The following is a 22,647-nucleotide window of genomic DNA, read 5'->3' on the forward strand; positions in this document are numbered from 1 at the left end:
ATTGATTATAAATCTAGGTGTTTGGGAGTATAAAGACATAATTAAAATATCAGCAGGAATATAGTTATTCTGAATAGTATTATTAATATTTGTATTATTTGATGATGTTGATGGTATGACTTGATGACTATTGTCACCTTCTTCCAATTTATACTGACTCTGCTCCATGTTCTTTGTAACTCTAATAAGTGATAAATAGGTTGAATGAAGAATGAATAAGGTATTCACTACTATATATGTAATAGAATTCACTCATTATTCTTTAAAAGGTTATCATTTCCAATCCTGGACATTTAATGGGCTAGTGAAAGTGGTTTGCTGTGCTAATACAATTGAGAAAATTGATTAAAAATGCTCGGTATGGTATTGATTACCATCTTTAGGAATCTCATCACTAGCTTTGAGCTCACAACCATCCTTATTGATTGTAATAAATACGGTAATCATAATTAAAATGGTAACAATTAGCTTTAAAAGAAATCAATCACTGTATCATTGTTCACCAACCACAAGTATTGATTGGTGAGTGAGGTAAATGGAGGTGGAGAGCCATTCGTCAGAGAGAATAAATGTGGGACTGCTCTCCCTCAATCAGAACTACCCATACTACTTCCAATCCATCCCTCTGGACACCAAACCCAAAAGAATACAATTGATCAAGTTCATTTCCACCACAATTCCATGATTACACAACCCAACACCATTTATTTGTTTGGACGATGAATGATCAAGACAAGTGATTGTTTAGAATACTATACCCTTCTTAAATCATTCAATCAATCAATCAATTGTGATCATACACACATGAATTACAATGAATGATATATCAACTATACCCAATCTATTATTACAATATATATTGTCAAATGTAGAGTCCAACATTGATAAGATATGTCTGTCGATGTCATGTAAACGTCTGTTCAATCAAAGACCATACTACCTTAGACTACGATGTGAATGTCGAATGTCAAATGAACGATATCGAGCAGTATCCCTCACATCCTTTACTCAACAACTCGTCCAAGTTGATCCCCCTCCAGTCCTCACTCTTGTATGTTAAGTCTCAAGTCCATTCATTCTCTCGCTTATTCAATCTAACTTGACGACAACAACAATAGCAACAGCTAAAGGATCAAAGAAATGTACCTTCAAAGATGATCTGGACTATCGATACAAGTGTTGCGGCTAATGCTATACCCGCAGCGGTCACTGACTTGGAGTTTGGAATGGCGTTCAATCAACCTTTGAAGCCAGGCGCACTGCCACTGACTATTCGTAAACTGATACTTGGCGAGCAGTTCAGAAAGGTGCTCATGCCAGGCTCGATACCGCCTCTGGTCGAGGTACTCAAGTTTGGCACCGACTATAACATACCACTCGTGCAAGGCATACTCCCCAACAGCCTGCGGAAGTTGGATCTGTCTCGATGCAGTGTGATACTGAACAAGTCGGCACCGCTGCCCGCCGGCATCACATCGCTTAGTCTTCCCAACCAACAAATACCCATCATCTTCCTGCCACCGAACCTATTGCATCTCAAACTGCCGCGCGACTACTCTCATCGCCTGCAACATCTTCCAGAGAGCGTGCGAACGATCAAAGGGTCATTCATGGAGGACACCAACTTCAAATGGATACCATCAATACCATCACATCTGGAGACACTACAAGTTACAGTACTAACGATGCGCTTGGACCCTACAAGGATACTGTCATACACGTTCAAGCCATTGATACACATCAACACTGTCGTCCTCAACTTGGCGCGCGAAGATCGCTTCTTCATTCGACGTCTAGATCGTCGGAGTGCGCTTGTCGTTGTTGAACGTACCATGGAAGGCTTCATCGCGCCAATCGATCAGTTTGCTCGACACTTCCTTCGATTCCGAACCGAGTTGCTTCGACTCGAGTGGGTCTGACGCGACAACTCCATCGAGTCCAATGAATGAATGAATTTATGAATGAATGATGTTCATCCAATATATATATATTGTCTGTTTAATACAACTGCGGTTGATGATTGATTGTGGTACTACAAAGGACAAGGCCAACGCCTCAACCTTCGCCGTGGTGTGGCGCAACGCTGCTCCTCTTTCTTATTCTTATTCTCTATTCTTGTTCTTCTTCTTCTTCTTGTTGTTGTTCGTTCATCCCTCAATCTTTTTTTTAGAGATGGCCTCCACATCTTACACAATAACGAGTGTTACCTGCGTTCTCTTTGTTGCAGGATGGACAGGTCATACCGTCGCCAGACACCTGACCGACCCACTTTGGCTTGGGCGCAGAGGGCGAGGAGTAGCTGGGCGAGGTGGCCGAAGCGGCTGGCGAGGTGACGCCGTCGTGCACCTTGAATGGTGAGGCAGGGGGTGTCATACCACCGCTGCCCGACAGCGAGCTGTTCTTGAATGCCAGCAGGAAGGAGGTCATGACGCCATTGAGATCGCGCACTCTGTATCGGCCGTTGGCCACGGTGAAGTCGATGCCCTCGCGGCCCAGACACACACGCACCACGACGATGCGGGGGTATGGCACGGCGCCGCCCTGCTCCTGGATGGCCTTGGCAGCGCTGGAGAAGAAGATGGTCTCGGTGGCGTCGAATGCCGCCCAGCCATTGACCAGCACTTTCCTCAGCTGGCCCTCGCTCGTGGGGTTGAAGAAGCAGTTGACGGTCTCCAGCTTCTTGCCGTGTGGCAAACTGCGCTCCAACTCATTTCTTCGCAGCTCGAATTTCTCAATCATCATACGAGGTGGCGAGTACTGCTCCACTGTTGTAATAATATACGGATGTGTTGGATTCTCCGAATTGTGCTGTTGTGCTCCATCCTCACTATCTGCACTCTTTGCCCAAATGTTGACTGCTACCTTGAACACTGCTGGTGATACCTCTTTTAAAACTTCCATTCTTATTACTTATTATAAGTTATGATTTATATATTTGATTGATTGATTGATTGATTGAATGATTGAATGAATGGACAGTGAGTTGAGTTGAGATTAGATTAAGTTGTTGTTGCGAGGAAGTAATGGCAACACTTATAAGTGTGGTGTGTGTTGTGTGTTGTGTGTATATATATCTATCCTGCCAACCAGTGTTGAGGGTATGAAGTGTCTACACCCATCACACTTGGTAACATCTGGAGGTCCTCTCCTCCCTCGCACAATTATTCAAACAAAATATCATTTGTTTCACACACCAATTCATACCCAAACACTGTTTGATTCACATGAATGGCTCTTTCACCAAAGATTATTTTAAATCATTCACACATTCAAATGGATTATTGACTGCGAGGTAATAATGTGTGTCTTCAAATACTTTTGGATACTTGCTACTCGCTCATGTTCAATCAATTATTTATCTCTCTATATATGACAACAAAGAATGAATGAATGTATTACTTAGGCTGCACTGAAGAGGAATTGTGACTCTTCATAGGGACTGAATGCATCTTCACCATCACCAAGTTGTTGTTGTTGAAGAAGTTGATGTCTTGATGAATATGGCCAACAACTTCCTTCACGACATACATTGGTCTTTCCACAACATCTAACATTGCATGTGTATCCGGGAGGCTTGGGTACAGGCACAGCAGGTACAATGTCACTGTTATCAATCTGTTGTACGCAGTAGAGGTCCACCTGTGTAGTAGGAGGTCCGCCACAATCCATAGCAGATGGATCTTTACAATAGTAGCACAAGTCGGAAGTACATCGATAGCAACTTGGACAATTCTTTGATGTACATCGCCTTGGCACGATTGAAGCACATTCTGGCTTCCTCGCCGAGCACACCTGCGGTCCCACCGGGTAGTAGTGATCCTGGCTGAAGCGATTGGTGTAGATGTCCACACTGAACACCTTCCAGAACGCGAGGTTCACCGAGAATGTCCAGCCCGTGTTGATGTTGGCGCCTTCAAACGCTCCGATAGGGTCGCCAATGTTTAGGCAGGGACAGTAGCAACCATCTTTGTTACATAGTGCGTTGCTGCCAATGTTGGAGTCGGGCGAGGCGAGTCCGTTGCTGGGTGACTCGGTTGGCCCGCCAGTCTGGTAGAGGTAGGCAAAGGCAACCGATCGGGTAATGCTTACTGAGAGAACCTCCCACATCTTTAGACCGAGCTCGATGCCAAGGTCAATGGAGACGTCGGTCATACATGATGTAACAGTCGACGGTATGAACTGCACTCGCTTGTTCACCGAGGGTGTGTAGTCAATGGTTGGATTACTCCAGTAATTGATGGACGGGTTGTAGTCGGCACTGAAGCTGCCCGTCATCTCGACTTGGCCAATGAGATCGCCACTCCACACCGCGGCGCTCTTTGCTGAGATAGTCAAAGGGAATGAGAATGTGGGGCGGAGTACCATTGGCATTCCAAACAGTCCAATGCCGCCCAAGCCCGACGCTGACCACAATGTGAAAGTATGGTGCAGGGGCACGGCTTTGGCGAACCGGATGGTACCCTTGACATCGAGATGTATTGTTGGAGCCCATTCTACTTTGTAAGTCGAGAGGGCACCAGCGGCAACCTTGATGGTGACCGTCGGGTTCAAGGTAACACTGCCACTGATAATGAATGTGATGTCCAAGCCCGATATAAAGGTCATGGCTTGGTTGCCAGTGTTGAACGAGTATACTGTTGTTGGATCCTGGAGTGCTGCCTTGGAGTCCATTCTCATGGCCATCTTGTTTGATTGGGTCTGTGATGAGTTGTCAAGCATACTCAGTGCGAATGGAACTGAAGTGAATGATGCATCTTGTAACACATCCATGGGCAAAGCATATGTCGAGTTGAGGATGATAATAATATGAGTGATGTTGTTTGTGGCCGTGATCACAGGGTTCTGGATGTTGTACAATGTTCCTGATGACATGATTATGGTGCCAACAGTGATATTCATCTTGGACAACTGTGTGCAATTGGTTGAGGATATGTCAATCACTGCTTGGCGGGTGATGTTGCCTGAGCCCAACTGTGCCATGCACCTCTGGGGCACGCGAACAACATGATCTTGGTAGAACACATAGTTGGTCGATGATGGCGTGGCCGAAGAGTCTTGGTAGGTAGCATTACTTAGTTGCCAGTGGTACCATTCCGATGACCTGATCACTGCGTTGAACAGACGGTAGACGACTTTGACTGAAACACTTCCACTGTGGTAGCCATTGTTGATGGACATGGTGTAGGTTGGTCCATATGATGGTTGGGCATCTGTCACATTCGGACTCCATATGACCAATGGACGGAAACCAAGTAGTGGCGCACGATATTGTGCTTCCAATTCAATTGTGTCACCATGTTGGATGACTGGCGCATCGATATAACTATCATTATTGGCACTTAATATCTTTGATGTTATCCTGTCATCTTCATCATCCAGTGTTGATGATGATGAATGTCCCTTATATTATATGTTATCAATGTTTAATGGAGTAACGAATATAGTGATTGATAATACAATAGTTATAACAATCAAACATAGAAATACTAGACAGATTGACCATCTGATTGATTGAGCTGATGGTCTCTTCATTGTAAATCTATCTATCTGTATGATTGATTATTGATGAAAGTGATTGATTGATTGATTGATAATATAACATACATGTCTGGATCATAAGTCATGATTGATTGTGTAGAGGCAGCTTTCCCCCAAATGATCAAGATGACGTTTCGGCCCACAACACCGTTTGGTGGGCCTCGTGTGATCCTTATGAGGCCTACTTTCGGGGACAGTTTACGATATGACTACTTGTATAACCAAGTAATACATTGTTGCTGGAGGTAGTAATAATAATAAAGATGATTGATTACATTGATCAAATGTCTATTCTGATCACTTATCCAAATTCTTAATTATGGGATCATTGATTAGACTTAGTCCAAAACTATGATCTTCAACACAATCGTAAAGTGCAGTTACAGATACAGATATAGAATTCAGAGAATAATAAACAATGCTATCAACGAGATGTAATAGATTATTAAGATATAATACATTGTTGTTGACTCATAAACAGACGACAACAATGATTCCTGTTGCTGGAGTAATGATCGATACACAACATAACAGCAATAACATAGTATATCAACGTTGCGACTACTCTAGTAATAACAACAACAAGGATGAACAAGACATATTCGAACAGAAGAAAGCTGACTTCTTTAAGAATGTACTGAACAAGAAGATGACAAAGGAGCAACTAGAGCAACGTGAACAAGATGAGAAACATCTGGCTCAACAACAATCACCATCCCAAAAATCACATCAACAACAACAACAATCACAGACACATCAACAACAACGACAAGTAATGAATAATGAAGAAGAAGAAGATAAGATATACGAAAGACTTGACTTGTCCAAACCAATGAACCCAAAGGAAGAGCTGGAAACATTGCTGGCGAGGATCATTGTGGACAAGGATCACATCAACTCACAGAGTGAACAACAGCTCATCGATAAGATCACTGAATCACTCATGTCAAAAGAAGACGTCATGACGATAAACGCAACATGCGACAAACAGTTCCAAGAGGCACGCGGCCACTATGTCGCCGGCTTCCACGACAAGGCCCTGCACATGTTCAAGCAGATCGACGCGCGACACGGCATGACCAACATCTTCCTGGGCAACATCTACTTCACGGGCATCATACATGGCACGCCCAACATGCAGCTGGCCTACCAGCACTTTGACCGCGCAGCACATGCCCGCGTGCCCGTGGCCTTTGGTATGCTGGGTGAGATGTTCTTGAAGGGCTTTGGCATGGACCTGCCCAACCCACAACGAGCGCGAACGTACTTTGATGTGGCCGCGTCCATGGCGCTCAAGTCGTCGATGGAACAGCTGGTATTCATGGTGATCAATCAGATTGGAGGCGAGTTCAACCTGGCCAAGGCATCATATTATCTCAAGCAGTTGGCGCAGCTCAAGGGAGACGTGCAGGCCGTCGTCACCCTGGGCGGCATCCTATTCGAACAGGACAGGTCCATTGCCGTTCAACTGTGGACATTTGCCTCGCGCCTTGGCAACGCCGATGCCATGTACTACCTTGGCCGATACTATTACACGCGATCCATCCCCGACTACAATCACGCCTTCACCCTGTGGTCCAAGGCCTCTGAGATGGGCAACGCCAACGCACAGTTCTGTCTGGGAGGCATGTACGACATGGGCCTGATCGTCGAGCGCAACATACGCACGGCCATCCAGCTGTACGAGGCGTCGGCGCTACAGGGCAATGTTAACGCGCAGTTCCTGTTGGGCAAGTTCTACCTGCAAGGCCAAGGCATCGAGGTCGACGTGGCTGAAGCGACCAAGTGGCTACAGATGGCCGCCAAGCAAGGTGACATGGCCGCCATCCAACTCATACAGGAAATGAATAATAAGGACGAGGAGTAAGATTCCTCACTCTCTCCGATATCAGTGTGCGGCGTACTTTACATAGCGACCTCTTTGCCAGGCTCATCGTGCTTGGTTGTTAGTCGACGTTTACTGCATGTTATATCCAGGTCGACTCGACTCGATTCTATCTATCGATGGTCTAGACTGTGTCTATTGTTTGTTTGTTGTTGTTCTTCTTCTTCATTCACAACGCACTCACATGATTCAATCATGCTTCTTCCCTGTTGCCTGTTGTGATGTTGTTGTCTGTTTGGTTGTGTGTGGAGTCTGTTTGATACACTAGTTGTTGTCGATGACGGGCAGCTTGAACTCATAGATATCCTTCTCTGGCTCAAAAGAGTCCATCTCCTCCATCGTGCCATTTGTACATGGTACAGTACAGTTGGTACACATAATGTTAAATCCAACATAGTCAACCTGAAGGCAATCAGTTGTCTGACATGCTCCAGTGTCTGGCCATTTGAAACATTTCTTGTCGCCAGTCATATAGAGTCCATTGCTATTATTGATTAATCGATTGAGTGAGATAGTGAGTGAGTTAGTTAGTGTGTGTGTGTGGCCTTGAGGCCGAGGCCGAGGCCGAGACCTCAATGATCCCAATCATAACATACCAGACTGGTTGTGGGATGATCTTCTCCCAGACAAAGACGTTGACAGTGACACCACATGCAAGAGTAGAGAGGATGAGCAAGAATACAAGCCACTTAAACTTTGGATGAATGGCATCATCTCTGTCCTTCCACCAACGCACCAGCAAAGCAGTGCTCATGAACACCAATGCAAGAGTTCCAACCAATGTAAAGTCTCTCGGGTGCTTAATACCAAAGAATATACCAACTGCCAGTGAGAACTAATATATGATTGATTGAATGAGCGAGTGAATGAGTGACCGAGTCAGTATGATTGATCGAGTATGTGTGATGGTTGGATGGATGTATGGACATACGAGAGTGAATATAGTGACTGTCAGACCGACGATATATTGCCCGATCTGGGCCTGCTTCTTCTGTTCTCCGAACAGTGGCTCATCCATTCTTAAGTAATCGTTCGCAATTTTCGATTAATCTATATATTTATGATACGTCAACAAGTTTGATACTAATAAAGTATTTGTACTCGTTAACAATCAATTATATGTATATGTATAGGTTATAAATATATATATATAAATATATTAATATCTGTCGATGCCTAAGCTTGAGGAGTGAATAAGGTTGTTTGACTTGAGACCCACCCATGTTGTGTTTGTTGAGTGATTTGAAATGAGATGAGGGGGGATAATAACAAATGACAAAAATTGAAGAGTTTTGCTTGGACTCTTCCAAACAATCATCGCCAACTTCGTGGTCATTCTCAAAGTGATAGTTTGAGTGAATGTGTGTCTGATAGATCAATCGATTAAACAAGTTTAGTTTATAATGATAGATTAGTAAGTTAATATTATTATTTGTCAGAATGGAAGGATAAGAATTATTAATAAAAAGTTTTAAAGAATTTGATTGAATTCTCCCATAAAGGTTATGAAGACAAAGAAACGAACGAATGAAATAATTCTCTGTTTAGGCCGAATGATCCTTGTGGGTTGGACCATAGATGTATTATGATGAAAAATTTCAGTTCTGCTTCAGACTGTAACCATGGCTGATTTCTTACCATTTAATCTGAACATACATCTCCATTCCTTTTGTCTTTATCTCTTTGCCCAAGCCAAGTCATTCATTCATTCATTCATTCTTCAAGTTTCGTCGTGAACCCCCCTTCACGGAATTCATTCGCGAGAGAATGACCAAGTCAACTCACTCACTCGCTCACTTTGAAAACAAACAATGAATGAATGGATGTTGTTGAAGTCAACAACAACAAAGATAGATAATACATATGACATGGTCGGATATACTTTATATAAATATATACTTTATACAATACAGTGATGCTTGAGTGTCGGTCGGGTATTAGCTCGAGTTTGAGCAAGCAAGCAATCAATGCAGTGCAAATAGTCAACCAACCATTTCAATGCACCTTGTTTGCCTGTCCCCTGTTCGACATTGACATCCTCTCGTCATTCTCAATGATCTCATAAAGGTTGGCCAATGTGCCGAAAATGGAGTCAGGCTGCTGTTGATTGCCAGTGTTGTTGCTGTTGTTGTGTCTCAGCTGCTGGTGGTGACTATCCATTGAGAAGGATAGTGGAGTTGATCGTCTGAGTTGGTCGTCACACTTTGGGAACTTGTTTGGCATTGGTGGCATTCGGCTTGACTCCATCTCGAACCTTTTACCGTTGAAGATGGCGTTGTTGTAGTTGTTGTTGGATGTTAATGTTGGTGAGGTGGAAGGTGAGGTGGAGGTGGAGGATGATGTGGAAGTACATGTTGTTGATTGTTGTTGTTGTTGGATTGGGTTCAATAATGAATTGATCATGCTTATATCTCTGGATTTGGGTGGTGATTGCATTTCAGGCATTCGGCTACCTGATGCGTGGATGTTGTTGTTGTCATCGATGAATGATTGATTGGACATGGACATTGATTGCCAGGAGTACCACCCAGAGGCATCATCATTGGCGCCACCATCCATTGGGTTCAACTTATTCTCCATGACATAAATAATATGTGAGTTGACTCCAAGAGTGAATTGTTCTGGATTATTTATAATTGATTGATTAGTATATTTGTGTGAGTGATTGGAATAGTTCCATGGACTTACGTGTGAATGGCTTCTTGCAGAATCCACACCAGAATCTCCGACGGTCATGTCTGCGGGTGGCATAGTGGAGACATCGTCCACATTGTGGAAGGGAGTTGGAGACGGGTTGGGTCTTGGCAGACCATCGTGGAAGACGACATGGCGTGAAGGACTTGTTGCATTTCTTACACCACCATCTCCGCTTGTCATGCTTGCGTGTGGCCTGGTCATCACAGGTTGGACAACAAGGGTTGTCCGCCATCGATCTCAACAAATCAATGTCAAACTCTGCATCTGGCTCACTGCTCTCATCGGACTTGGGCGATGAGCTGACGGACTTTGGCGAGCTGACTGGCGACTGCTGGTGCTGATGATGGTGATGGAAGCTGGGGGTACTCTTGGAAAGTGGACGAGAGATGTTGATGTTGGTGGTGGCGGCAGGGGCATGGATGAATGGCAGTTGGTATGTGGCGTCAGCGGAGCCGGCGGCGGCAGCAGAGGTGGCGGTGGAGAGTGGAGTAGTCAAAAGATGGGATATCGATGACTTCATCAGGCTGTCTCTCCAATCATCGGCACAGTTCACCTTGTTGGAAGCAGTTGCAGTTGAGGCTACAACACCATTATTATTATTATTATTATTATTAATATTATTATTAATATTATTATTATTAATATTTGAAACTGCTGTGGTGGCAGCGAGCTCGAAATGGGATTGTCTACTGTAGGCTGGTCCAACAAGGGGCGTGGAAGAATGATCGTTTACACCGATATACATTGATTATTTGTTTGTTTGAGTTGAGTGATTGAGTGAGTGATTGAAGTTGAGTTGAGATGAGTTGATTGTTATAACTACACGCTGGGGCTGAGGCTGAGGCTGAGTGAAGGCTGAGGCTTATGCTCTTGCTTTGGGAAATGAAGATGATGCCACGACTTGGTTGTTTATGTAGGATGTAGGAGATTGGGATGTCACCTGACTGAATGACTGATTGATTGAATGACACAAAGTAATAGTTTGGTTGATTGATTGATTGATTGGGATTGTTTGGTGAATGGATGGGAAGTCTGAACAATACACGAATAACAAGAGAGAGAGATAGTAAAGATGTTCAAATGATAGAGATATTCGGGAAGTGGAAAGTAAGAGTGATGGATTGTTTGATGGATGGTAGAGCAGGGACCTGTATGTGTGAACACACACATAATTACTGATGGGAAGAGCTGGTCCATTGGGTGATTCAATTCCCATGAAGGTGAGGTTGAGCCCATTTAATGGGGGCTGGGAGTTTGACTCTTAAATTGAATGCCCCAACATCTTCCCCTATGTAGGTGAGTGTGGGTAGGGCACATACATGCATTGACGTCTACTTCACAAATTGATCAAACATTCACCTCATAGATGATCATTCACACTCATCTACATTACCAGCCCCACATGAAACCACGGACGCGGCGGACGTGTGGGGGACGAATTGATGGGGCGCCCCGTTGGGAACTCATCAAAAAACACGCCCATCACCACATGATGACACGGAGGGAGCGAACGGGTTCCCTGTGATTGGGGACGCGCCGACCCATCCTTGGACAAAGGGGATCAATCGATCACATGCTCTGCCATTGGCCCCTTTTGACCCACCCATCAAGACACTTGTTCGCTCAACAACTTCCAGGTCTGGCAACATAAGATATCTTGATTTAGTTTTAGTTTAGTGAAGTGGTAGTGGAGAATAAAAATTTTATTCCTTTATGCTTAACCTTCCTCAGAGGATTCGTCGGCGTTTACAAAGGAGGCTTGATGGTAGTGGGCATGTCAATGTAGTTGTAGTGGTAGTTGGTTGGTTGGTTGTAGGAGTTGTAGTAGTGGTAGTGGTAGAGTGGATATGATGATGTTGGTGTGTTTGTGATGGTGTTGGGAGATGATCGTGGTGCCATGCATGTTCCAGGTCCATCCAGCCAGCCAGCCAGGCCACCCTGGATCAATCATGGACACAACCGGTTTGTTTGGGAACAGGGAACCACGGGTATACTGGCTGGCCTGGCGAAACAATCAAACAAACGAACCTGGATAAATGGTACCAACCACACGCACCTTAATAGGTGTCACTAGACGATGGGACGTGACAGAAGAGCGCCATGAACTTGAAGTTGGGAACGCCCAGACTGGCATCCAGCTTGACATCGCCATTGTTGCCACCGCCATTCTTGGCGACCACATCGATCAGAGAGTTGTAATTGACGTTCTGGTAGTTGTACTTGGTGCCAATGCGCGACACACGCTGATGCTTGATGGTGCCTGCCTCGTTGATCACCTGTGATATGGTGAAGCAGCCGGCGTTGGTCGAGCTGAAACGGATGAGGAAAGAGCCGACTGGCTGGCCGCCCAGTCTGGTGGCGGCGTCCACTGTCTCAAAGTAGCCGTGGAACCACTTCTGGGCCATCACCTCTCTGATCAACTCCAACAATGTCTTGCCCTCGTTTGGTGCATTCATTGGTCCAAAGAACTCCAGTATCTTTCCAAACTTCTCAATATGTACTATGTTGTCAACTCCTGTTCCTTCAGCCTTTGGTGAATCAGCTGATTGATTGAGTGGTCGAGTGAGAGTTAGTATGATTGATTGATGATTGGAATAGTTCCACGTGATACAAACATAGAATGGCCTTGAGACACTTGATGTTTTGATACTCGATTGATGCCTTGTCACATTGAGTCCTGTTTGGATGCTTGGACCACTCACAGAGAGCATCGACAAAGGTGTCCCATGGAACCTCTTGCTCGGTGAGGAAGCTGCGCTTCCAAAAGTCACGTCCATTGATGTCAGAGATGGCAGCGTCGACAATGATGTGGTCCAGCGTGGCAATGATCTCCTTGAAAGATGGACGTCTGAGAGGCTCCTTGTCCCAGCACTTCTCGATCAGCTTTCGCAGCGAGTCGAGACAGTCGGCGGGGATGGGTGGACGCTCGTGCTTGGAGCACACGGCCTCTCTAAACTTCTCCAGCTCTCTGTGATGTGAGAATGGCTCCTTGCGCGTCAATATCTCCCAGAGCACAATGCCAAATGAGTAAACGTCGCTCGATTCATTGAACTCCTTGAACATCATCACCTCTGGTGCCATGTACAATGGAGTGCCCTTTGCACTCGATTGATCCTTTAGCATCTTATGCTTCTGTTTCAATGCTGACAGACCAAAGTCACAGACTATATAGTTGATTGATTGATTGATTGGGTGTGAATGAGTGAGTGATTGATTGAGTGAAGGAGTGATGGTCGTTCGATCGTCACTTACTCTTAACCTTCATATTCTCATCGACCAACAAGTTGGATGACTTGACATCTCTGTGCACGAACACTGGGTTCGATTCATGTAGCCAGTTGATTCCCAATGCTGCGTCCTTGGCCACTATAATTGATTGATTGAATGAATGAATGAGTGAGTGATCACACTTGCCAATCAATCAAACTACTACATACTCTTCATTCTTAGATAGAGTGGCAGTTGGATCTTCTCGTCGTGCAAGAGGGTCTCGAGGTTACCCTTGGGTACAAGCTCGGTGACGATCACACATTTGCCTGGGATGGTGCATGCGCCCATGAACAAACAGATGTTTGGATGGTAGATCTTGCTCATCAAGTGAACCTCCTTTCTAAAGGCGGCCAGGGTTGCTGAGTCATAGTTCTGTTTATGCAGTAGCTTGACTGCCACAGCCTTCTGACGACATCTACCCTTGAACACCTTTCCGAATGAACCTGTTCCGATCAATTCCTCAAAAGTGATCTCCTCTGGTCTGATCTCTGGTGGTCCTGATCTATCTGCGTTCAGCTGATTATGTTATGTTGATCATGATGATATATCAGTATATGTACATGTTATATAGTTGTACATTGTTTGATATAAACATACATCTTGGTAGGCGAATGAGTCATTCCTTTGTTGCTCCATATTTTGATTGATTGATGTGATTGAATGATGTGATGTGATTGATGTGATATATTGTCACACTATACTATATATGTATAATAATACTACAACAACAAATAAATTATGTATCTATATAATATATATTAAACTAATGATAATAATATATTTGTTTGTATTTGGGAAACTAATAAACAAGAAGATGATGAACAAGTTGTTTCAAACTAACACTTCATCAACAACTCATCGAATTCAAACACACACCTTCATCACCAACTTGTGTTCATTCATTCATTCATTTATACACACACACAAAATGGTTGCAGTTGATTGTGGTGTGGTGCAGTGTGTGTTTGTCGTCTTCGTTGTCCCAATCCGGACATCTTACAAGGCATGACTCTCGTTGGAGGTCATAGTTGTAAGGACCCAACAACTAAAGACATATTTGTAGATCATCACACAACATATAATGTCAACATCATATTAATTATCTCTAATCTTTCATTTAGAGACTATTCAAAGCTTGTATTCTTGAGAGTTGGAGCTGAGGCTTGTTGTGGAGAATCCATGTTTTTGTTTTTTTTTTGCAAAGGTGGTTCACGAGCAATGTTGGTCCTGACTTTCCTTCATTCATCAAACATTCATTCAATCATTCAATCTTATATGATTGTTTATTTATAGATAGATAGAATATAGAGATATATCTAGATAACAATGAGTGATAGACATTTAACAGATGGAGGTGGTAGCCTTCAATCAATATTGGCACCTACATCACCTGATTCTTCAAGATCAATGTCAAAACGTGACATGGAGAGAGGTAGTGGATCATCACGTAACTCATCCAGGAGGACATCAACTGTACCATCATCATCATCATCAACCACATCATTAGAACCAGAGATGAGACTAAAAGTGCTAAAGTCACTACTTGTCAACTCTGCCGTCATGACCGTAGTCTTTACACTCTTCACAATCACCTTGCTATCAATAGCCGGTGGAGCGCAAGTAAGTTTGGGACATGCGGACCGAACATGTTCACATGATACTGACATCGACATCGATACCAAGATATTCAAAGCAATGACATTCAAAGAGATGACATGTAATGTGTATAATACAACGAGAATAACAAAGATTAATACTACGGATTGTTCAAGATTGAATGAGGGTCTGCTGTCACCGGTGTATGACAGTGACTTTTATAACTCATTCCCTATAATGAACCCGCAGCCAACTGTTTGCTATCAGGGTGTTTATAATGTGTCGCTGAATGGCGATCGCAAACACTCGGTGCAGGGCCCGTGGGTGCACTCGCTACAGTGCACCATCCGATATCTACAGGCGATCACGCAGCGCCAGAACGTCAGCTGCTTCATCGACACGGACAACAACATCATCTGGACGAGTCCGCCGTCGTCGCCCTATGCTATCGCACTGTTTGCCGTTGTCTGCTCGCTGACCGTCATCTCGATGGTGCTACTCGGCTTCACATTCTACAAAGTCAAGTACCAGGCCTACCTGGAAGAGGAGACGCCACTGATCAACTCTGGCAACAACAGGTTCAACAGAGACTTTAGCTTCAGGCGTTGATGACATGGCATGGTCCTCAATCATTCAATCATTCATTCATTCATATTGGTTGCTCCACGACAAGTGGCACAAGTGCAAAGTAGTTTATTCCTTGGTTCCATCCTGGATCGATCCAGATGTTTGGCGCTTCCTCATATCCTCTTTGAACTGGTCGAATGGCATTGGAGTATATATACCTTCAACAGCTGGTCATTTGGCAACGGAAAGGACAACGACAACGACAACGATAACAATGGATCATCGATGATGAGGTGGCAATGGACATTGGATTGTGAAATGGAAGATTAGATTAGTCTGTTTCCTCCTTCCTCCTCATGGATCACTTTGAACAACAACAACAACTTGTAATACAACAACTTACCTTTGGTATACTCGTCATAATCTCGTTGACAGGTCTGCGTACTTGGCATATCGTCTGATTGTGTTGGCTGGCTATTCTGGAACTCTTTGGACTCATCATACGAGTCGGGTATTGGCTCTATCTTCTCGCCATCGCCACTTTGAACAACATGGTCCACTCCATCTACTCCTTTGTCATTGTCATTGTCGTCTTTGTTGTTGTTGTTGCTGTTGTTGTTGTCATCGATGACATTGCTATTCTGTTGTTGTCCTGTGCTCTCCACTATATCCACCAGATCCTGATCATGCTCTTTCTCGTCCACAGCCACATCTTGATTGCCATTGCTCTTATGTACATCATTATTGGCATCCTTGTTGTCTGGTTCAATAATATCCATGACTACTTGTGACTGCTCTAGTAGTGGTTCATCTTCTTGGTCCCTCTCCTGTTCTTGTTGTTGTTTCTTCTTGATTGATTCTTGGGAGGAAGGCGTACGTGTCACTGAACCGCCTGTTGATGGTCTATTCGAGACGTATTTCATCTCTGACACCAACTGCTCGTCCAGTTCCACGGAGAACTCGACATGTCGTGCACGTTTATCAGTGGCGGATGTAACTGTTGACACGGTCGAAGGTGTGGTAGTTGTGTCATTGTTGTTTGTCTGTGGCGTTGTTGTGGTCGATGTCTTTAGGATTGACTTTGGCGTCGTGGTGACTGATTGAACGGGCGTCTTCTTCCTTGGACCGACTCCCTCCTTTTGTTGTCGCTCAATCTCCTCCATATCCTTTGGATCAAACTCGTCTCGAAGCTCTCGCAGCATTGCCTCGCCCTTGGCCTTCTCCTCATCGTGAATCAACTGTTTCTTGCGCTTGGTGTCCTCCTTTGACTCTGTCGACTTGACAGTGAACTTCTTTGATTTGGATGACATATATTTGAGTGTGAGGATTGAATCCAAGTCCAATCTGGCGAACTTTGGATTGGGTAACTCTCCAATGATCGCTTCGTCCTCGTCTTCTTGATCATCATCTTCGTCGTCATCACTGTCCTTTTGTCTTTGTTTCCTCTTTGATGACGATGATGACGATGGTGTTGATCGAGATGGAGTGTTTGGTCGCTTGCTCTGTGATGATGATGATGATGAGGAATTCTTGTGATCGCCATTGGTCAATGTCTTTCTTGCGGGTGATCTTGCAGCCCTTGATGCTCCTTGTGATGGTGATTTCGATTGTCTTGACATTGATTGTGATGGCGATGATGATGTAGTCGATGATGAATGCTGTGACAATGTCTTCTTCTTTTTCTTTCTCTTCTTGTTCTCCTCAGGATCATAATCAGAGTCATCAGAGATTGATGGAATAACATCTGAATCATTCTCATCACTATCATTAGTCTGTGCTGCCAATCTCTTGATCACTCTTCCCCTACTACTTGTTATGATCGTTGCGCCATTGTCCTTGTTCTCTTGTTTATCTTGTGTCTGCTTCTCTGATCCTTTCAGTTGTTGTTGCTTCCTCTTCTTCTGTTTCTGTGTGTTATCAACCTCTTCCTCATTATCCTCCACATCATCTTCCTCTACTTCTTCTTCGTGATCATTATCATCATTGTCATCATCATCATTCAGATTCTTTGATGATAATCTTCTACTTCGGTTTGGTATTAGTGAAGCTTTCAATGCTTCAGACTCTTCTTGTAGTCTCTCTAACTTTGTCCTTCTTCTTGTTGTCATATTGTATTGTGAATGTGATGATGAATAACTCAATTATCTATGTTGTTGAGTTGAGTGAGTTTGTAAATGAATGAATGAAATGAAGTGAAGAGATGTGAAGTGAAGTCAAATCAAATAATCAAGATTAGTGGAAAATGGTGGTTTGAGACAAGATACTTGTTGCAAAGAACGTCAATCAAATGAGACTTGTTTTCGAGTCGATCACTTTATCAATCAATCAATCAACTTTGAACTAATTATGAAATGAACGTTCGATATTGTTATCTCATCATCTAATAAATACTACAAATAATAAATAGTCCGATTGAATTCAGATCACCGTGAATGTAAAGAGAGAGATCCCCAAATGGAGAATTGAAAAATAACGAATAATAATAAAAATCATTGGTTGCCTTATTTGGCAAAAAAAGAAAGGACCTTTGAGAGATTCATTGCAAACAAACACAACTCCAAACCACAGTCATGACTGTCTCTCTCTCACAACACTCAATTATTATTTATTCGATGGGGGAACAAACCCCCAAACAAAGTGTTGAAGGGGATGTGAATGTAACATTAGTTCCCCTGGGTCCTACAAAAAGAGGCTATATTTGTACAAAGTGGTGGGAGGGTGTGTATTATTAAAGGATAGGATAGGCAAAGAGAGTGAGGGGGGAAACAACTTGAAACCCAACCCAATGCAACTGCCCTCTCACTCACTCTCACACTCACCTCTAACTTTATTATTATTATTATCACTCTACTCTCTCAAGTCTTCTTGTCTATTCTCTTTCTCTATCATTCATTCATTCATTCATTCTCTCATTCATTCAAATACTTACATAGTATCTTTATTCTTCAAAACAATCGATCGATCAATCAATCAATCAATCAATAATAATTGATTACAAAGTGATAATTATTCAGAAAGAAAGGTGATTTTATTATTAAAACATAACATAACATATAAACATAACATTGTTCAAGAGAGAGAATGAATGGTACATCAGTTTCAATGGACATCCAAAGCCCATTGGCAGTTGGTCCAATTCCTACAGTGAATCATATCTCTAATGGTGGAGGTGGACAAAGTTCAAGTACTAGTAATAATAATAACAAACAGATTCAACAACAACAACAACAACATTGGAAATTTAAACCGGCACAGACTCCAAACGATTATAATAGTAATAACTTGGGAAGAAGAAGACGTAACTCTGAACCTGGAATAATGATGGTTCAAAAGTCATCCTACAAGAACTTTGTCACTCATTGGAAGCTGGACACAAAGAAGCCAGCAGCGTCATCTCCAGGAGGAAACAAAGCACCTCCTCCTTCCTCTCAAACATCATCATCTGGATCCATTCCAATTCCAAATGGATCTCCCCAACTACATCAACAACAACAACAAGCTCAACAACAAAATCACCAAGTACCAACAACTACAAAGAATACATCTTCATCAACTACATCAGCCAGGAAACATTCTTTGTCTTCAACACCAAGTCCAACAACAGGTTACCCAACTGCATTCAAGTCCCCGTCATCACCATCAACTTTCCAACCAATCCACTCACCTGGAATGTTATCGGACATTGATCAAATGCGTAGTGATGATCTCTCACCATACCAATTCGTTCCAGGCAGGAGGAAGCAGAGTCTGGGCGACGACATGGCCGTGCCCAAGAAGTTTCATCCATATCCCAAGCTCTCTCTTCTGGAGAGCATTTGTAACAATAGCGAATTCAATGATGATCACAACAACGGAAACAACAACAATCATCATCATCCTCACTCTTCATCCTATGATCTACCTTTCGCCAGTCATTCGCGCCATCCTGCAGCAAATGAGGGTGGCGGCGGAGGCAGCAGACTATCAATGCGCAGAGTCTCCCTGCCAAACATAACAAACAGACCAACATACTCGCCAGAGAGATCCCTTTCACCAATCAATGAGAGGTCATTGCAAACAGACTCCCTTTATCATCATCTTTTCGCCAACAATGCCAACCAAAGTGGAAGTAATAGTAATGCCAACAACAACAATAGTAACAGGTATAGCATCAACAGTCCAAGCATCAATGCTGAACGATTGATCGTTCCCAACGAGTCCAGACTGAGTTCATTATATGAAGCATCCTTGTTGACCACTTCACCTCCATCGGATGGAGTCCTCTCAAATGCCCATGTCCATGACAAGAAGACACTGCAAACAATTTCAAGAGCATCACCAGACTACCCTTTACCACAACAACATAACTACAACAACTCTAACAACAACTCAAACAATTTACCATCGATATACTCTATATTGAATGATGTCAAAGAGGTATCTCTTGAGGATGACCACAAGTATAGTCGCGACAACAACAACAAACATAATGGCAGTGCTGAAGACATGTCGAATGGAATCACCAGACGATCAATGGAGCGCTCATATCCATCTCGATCACCATCCTCCTCTCCAATGTCCGTGTCCACTTCCACCAACAGTATTCCCTCTAGTACCAAGATGTCAGTCATCAACCTTTTGGACGAATAATAATATTAATTAATAATAATAGTTATGGTTCCAAACCCTTTGTAATCCCCTAAATTCATTCATTCATTCATTAATTTATTCATTCACTCCGACTTTATTCCAATTTGTTTGTTTGGTCCATTTAGACAACGTTTCGTCTCAATTCGATTTATCTTTGGGCAGATCACATCGGCAATCATCAATCAGTTCTAATTTGAGAGCCACAAATCACCCCCACACTTCCATCCTGATTGTTAGCCAAAAAACAATTCTTTGATCTCTTTTTTGTTAAGCAAGTTTGGGTGAAGTGATACCTGTGTGTATGTGTGTGTGAATGAGTGATGATAGATAAACGCGATTGATCATGTTCAGAAGTGAGCAACGAGTTTATTATAAGTCAACAATTTAGTTTGTGATCATTCATACCCTGTAAGATATAAATATATATATATAACAACTATCTCTAGTCAAAGCACATCAACGTCATAAATCAATCAAAGTCATTCAATCAATCAATCAAAGTCAATCAAAGTCAATCAAACGAACATTCAATACATTAGGTATGTGATACATCATTCTAAATTCAACCTTTCTCTCTCTCTCTCTCTCTATCTCTCTTTTGGTCATTGTAACTACATTCATTCTTTCATCACATCCATCCATCTATTATGATGTTACATTCAATCGATCACGATGACAAACACATAGACAGTTTGGTAGATTCACCCACACACTAGACCCGACTCGTGGGTATGTGAGTGTATTGTTTGTTTGAATCACAAACTGTTCAAATAATTACTTTGATTTGTTTTTTTTTTCACAACATTTCTCCCCTCTCTCTCTCCAACACAACACTTCGCACCTCCCTCTCTCTCGACATTCATTCACAAGAATACTCAAGCCTGCACCTCATCCCCATCCCTTCATCATATTCATATTCATATTCTTATATTATATTATATTTATAAATATATATACATATATATCATTCCTTGTACACTTACTTTTAAAACTCAACTCAACTCAACTCACTCACTCACTTCATCACACTCAATCAATCTCTCAACTTAGGCGCGACAAACAAAACAATCCATTGTATCAGTAGTCAGCATTCCTTCAACCAACAACAACACATATAACATCACCATCCATCCAATCACATTCGTCATCATAAGTCTAGAGACATATTTGTAAACAAGTCAGTGTTTCATCATCTTATCAATATCAGAGGCAGACAGAGTGTTCTAACCTTCAATCAATCAATCAATCATAACAGTATAGGATGCAATCAATCAAGTTGGTAGTTGTAGGTGATGGTGCAGTTGGCAAGACATGCCTTCTCATCTCATATACATCAAACTCATTCCCAACCGAATACGTCCCAACCGTGTTTGATAATTACTCTGGTGGGTGCAGCGCATCGATTGGACGTGCGTGCGACTGATGAGAGAGAGTCGACGATGATTACAAAGACTAACATCATAACATCATATCATCATCGAACGAAACAGCCAATGTAATGGTAGATAATAAGACAGTTAGCCTTGGTCTTTGGGATACAGCAGGTCAAGAGGATTACGACCGTCTTCGTCCACTCAGTTACCCACAGACAGACGTGTTCCTGATTTGTTTCGCCATCATCAGTCAGACGTCGTTCACCAATGTAAAGTCAAAGTGGTATCCAGAGGTCACGCATCACTGTCCCAACAGCACGATCATTCTCGTTGGCACCAAGTGCGATCTGAGGGACGACAGGGAGGCCTTGGAGAAGCTCAAGGAGAAGAATCAAACACCTCTCTCTCCACAGCAAGGAGAGCAGATGGCAAAGGACATCAAGGCTTATTGTTATTTAGAGTGCTCTGCCCTCACCCAGAAAGGTTAGTATTCGATCAATCAATCAATCAACCAGGAGTATGTTCAACATGTCATCTAACTAACATCACATCATGCACGACCATATTCAACATCAACAGGACTTAAACAGGTATTCGACGAAGCCATCAAGGCTGTTATATTCCCAGACAGGGACAAGTCGAACAAATCCGGCAAGTCCAAGTGCACTATACTATAATCCACCACCCATTGGATCAGTGTCCTTTTAGTTTATCAAATAAATGCATCCAATCAGCCTCTCACTCACTCTCTCCTCTACTCTACACTACTCTATCACTCTCTACTCATTCATTCATTATCATTCAGCAAAACACTGTTGTGTTCAAACCTTTTGAGCGATCGATTGATTGTTTGATTGGTTGTGTTTGGCTGGAGGTTGGTTTGATGTTTCAAAAACAAAGTTTGGTTGTTTGTTTGTTCATGTCCCTGTCTGACTGGATTTGGTTTAATTAATTTTCTAATTGAATCATTGACTGACATAAAGACAGACAGACATATTAATACATACAAACATATAATAATCAATCAATCAAATAATCAAACAATAATACACAACACATTCACTCACTGTCTCTCACTGTTATCTATCTCTG

The 22,647-nt window shown here is 42.9% G+C and overlaps 11 protein-coding genes across 11 annotated transcripts; 5 read left to right on the plus strand and 6 right to left on the minus strand.

The window, feature by feature from the left end:
• Positions 1–814: 814 nt before the first annotated feature.
• SAMD00019534_098720 (hypothetical protein) lies at positions 815–1,916 on the plus strand (the record flags this gene model as incomplete). The annotated part of the gene is made up of 2 exons (XM_012894904.1): positions 815–1,051; positions 1,119–1,916. Coding segments are annotated over 2 exons (1,035 nt in total), but the record flags the coding sequence as incomplete, so codon positions are not given.
• A 250-nt stretch (positions 1,917–2,166) lies between these two features.
• SAMD00019534_098730 (hypothetical protein) lies at positions 2,167–2,901 on the minus strand (the record flags this gene model as incomplete). Its single annotated transcript, XM_012894905.1, has 2 exons — positions 2,167–2,765; positions 2,829–2,901. The coding sequence occupies 2 exons, from the start codon at positions 2,899–2,901 to the stop codon at positions 2,167–2,169; spliced, it is 672 nt and encodes a 223-aa protein (XP_012750359.1).
• A 498-nt stretch (positions 2,902–3,399) lies between these two features.
• SAMD00019534_098740 (hypothetical protein) lies at positions 3,400–5,617 on the minus strand (the record flags this gene model as incomplete). Its single annotated transcript, XM_012894906.1, has 3 exons — positions 3,400–5,400; positions 5,488–5,543; positions 5,605–5,617. The coding sequence occupies 3 exons, from the start codon at positions 5,615–5,617 to the stop codon at positions 3,400–3,402; spliced, it is 2,070 nt and encodes a 689-aa protein (XP_012750360.1).
• A 339-nt stretch (positions 5,618–5,956) lies between these two features.
• SAMD00019534_098750 (hypothetical protein) lies at positions 5,957–7,402 on the plus strand (the record flags this gene model as incomplete). Its single annotated transcript, XM_012894907.1, has 1 exon — positions 5,957–7,402. A coding segment is annotated over one exon (1,446 nt), but the record flags the coding sequence as incomplete, so codon positions are not given.
• A 285-nt stretch (positions 7,403–7,687) lies between these two features.
• On the minus strand, positions 7,688–8,441 carry SAMD00019534_098760 (hypothetical protein; the record flags this gene model as incomplete). Its single annotated transcript, XM_012894908.1, has 3 exons — positions 7,688–7,907; positions 8,020–8,258; positions 8,355–8,441. 3 exons carry the CDS (start codon positions 8,439–8,441, stop codon positions 7,688–7,690), a joined length of 546 nt encoding a protein of 181 aa, XP_012750362.1.
• A 977-nt stretch (positions 8,442–9,418) lies between these two features.
• On the minus strand, positions 9,419–10,640 carry SAMD00019534_098770 (hypothetical protein; the record flags this gene model as incomplete). The annotated part of the gene is made up of 2 exons (XM_012894909.1): positions 9,419–10,044; positions 10,112–10,640. 2 exons carry the CDS (start codon positions 10,638–10,640, stop codon positions 9,419–9,421), a joined length of 1,155 nt encoding a protein of 384 aa, XP_012750363.1.
• A 1,537-nt stretch (positions 10,641–12,177) lies between these two features.
• SAMD00019534_098780 (hypothetical protein) lies at positions 12,178–14,026 on the minus strand (the record flags this gene model as incomplete). The annotated part of the gene is made up of 5 exons (XM_012894910.1): positions 12,178–12,662; positions 12,736–13,284; positions 13,373–13,486; positions 13,558–13,906; positions 13,988–14,026. The coding sequence occupies 5 exons, from the start codon at positions 14,024–14,026 to the stop codon at positions 12,178–12,180; spliced, it is 1,536 nt and encodes a 511-aa protein (XP_012750364.1).
• Positions 14,027–14,716: 690 nt separating this feature from the next.
• Positions 14,717–15,595, plus strand: SAMD00019534_098790 (hypothetical protein; the record flags this gene model as incomplete). The annotated part of the gene is made up of 3 exons (XM_012894911.1): positions 14,717–14,837; positions 14,898–15,010; positions 15,074–15,595. 3 exons carry the CDS (start codon positions 14,717–14,719, stop codon positions 15,593–15,595), a joined length of 756 nt encoding a protein of 251 aa, XP_012750365.1.
• A 284-nt stretch (positions 15,596–15,879) lies between these two features.
• Positions 15,880–17,661, minus strand: SAMD00019534_098800 (hypothetical protein; the record flags this gene model as incomplete). The annotated part of the gene is made up of 1 exon (XM_012894912.1): positions 15,880–17,661. One exon carries the CDS (start codon positions 17,659–17,661, stop codon positions 15,880–15,882), a length of 1,782 nt encoding a protein of 593 aa, XP_012750366.1.
• Positions 17,662–18,874: 1,213 nt separating this feature from the next.
• SAMD00019534_098810 (hypothetical protein) lies at positions 18,875–20,182 on the plus strand (the record flags this gene model as incomplete). Its single annotated transcript, XM_012894913.1, has 1 exon — positions 18,875–20,182. One exon carries the CDS (start codon positions 18,875–18,877, stop codon positions 20,180–20,182), a length of 1,308 nt encoding a protein of 435 aa, XP_012750367.1.
• A 1,261-nt stretch (positions 20,183–21,443) lies between these two features.
• SAMD00019534_098820 (hypothetical protein) lies at positions 21,444–22,232 on the plus strand (the record flags this gene model as incomplete). Its single annotated transcript, XM_012894914.1, has 3 exons — positions 21,444–21,591; positions 21,673–22,038; positions 22,135–22,232. The coding sequence occupies 3 exons, from the start codon at positions 21,444–21,446 to the stop codon at positions 22,230–22,232; spliced, it is 612 nt and encodes a 203-aa protein (XP_012750368.1).
• Positions 22,233–22,647: the final 415 nt, after the last annotated feature.

This window comes from Acytostelium subglobosum, assembly GCF_000787575.1.
Source record: "Acytostelium subglobosum LB1 DNA, scaffold: scaffold24, whole genome shotgun sequence".
NCBI lineage: Eukaryota > Evosea > Eumycetozoa > Acytosteliales > Acytosteliaceae > Acytostelium > Acytostelium subglobosum.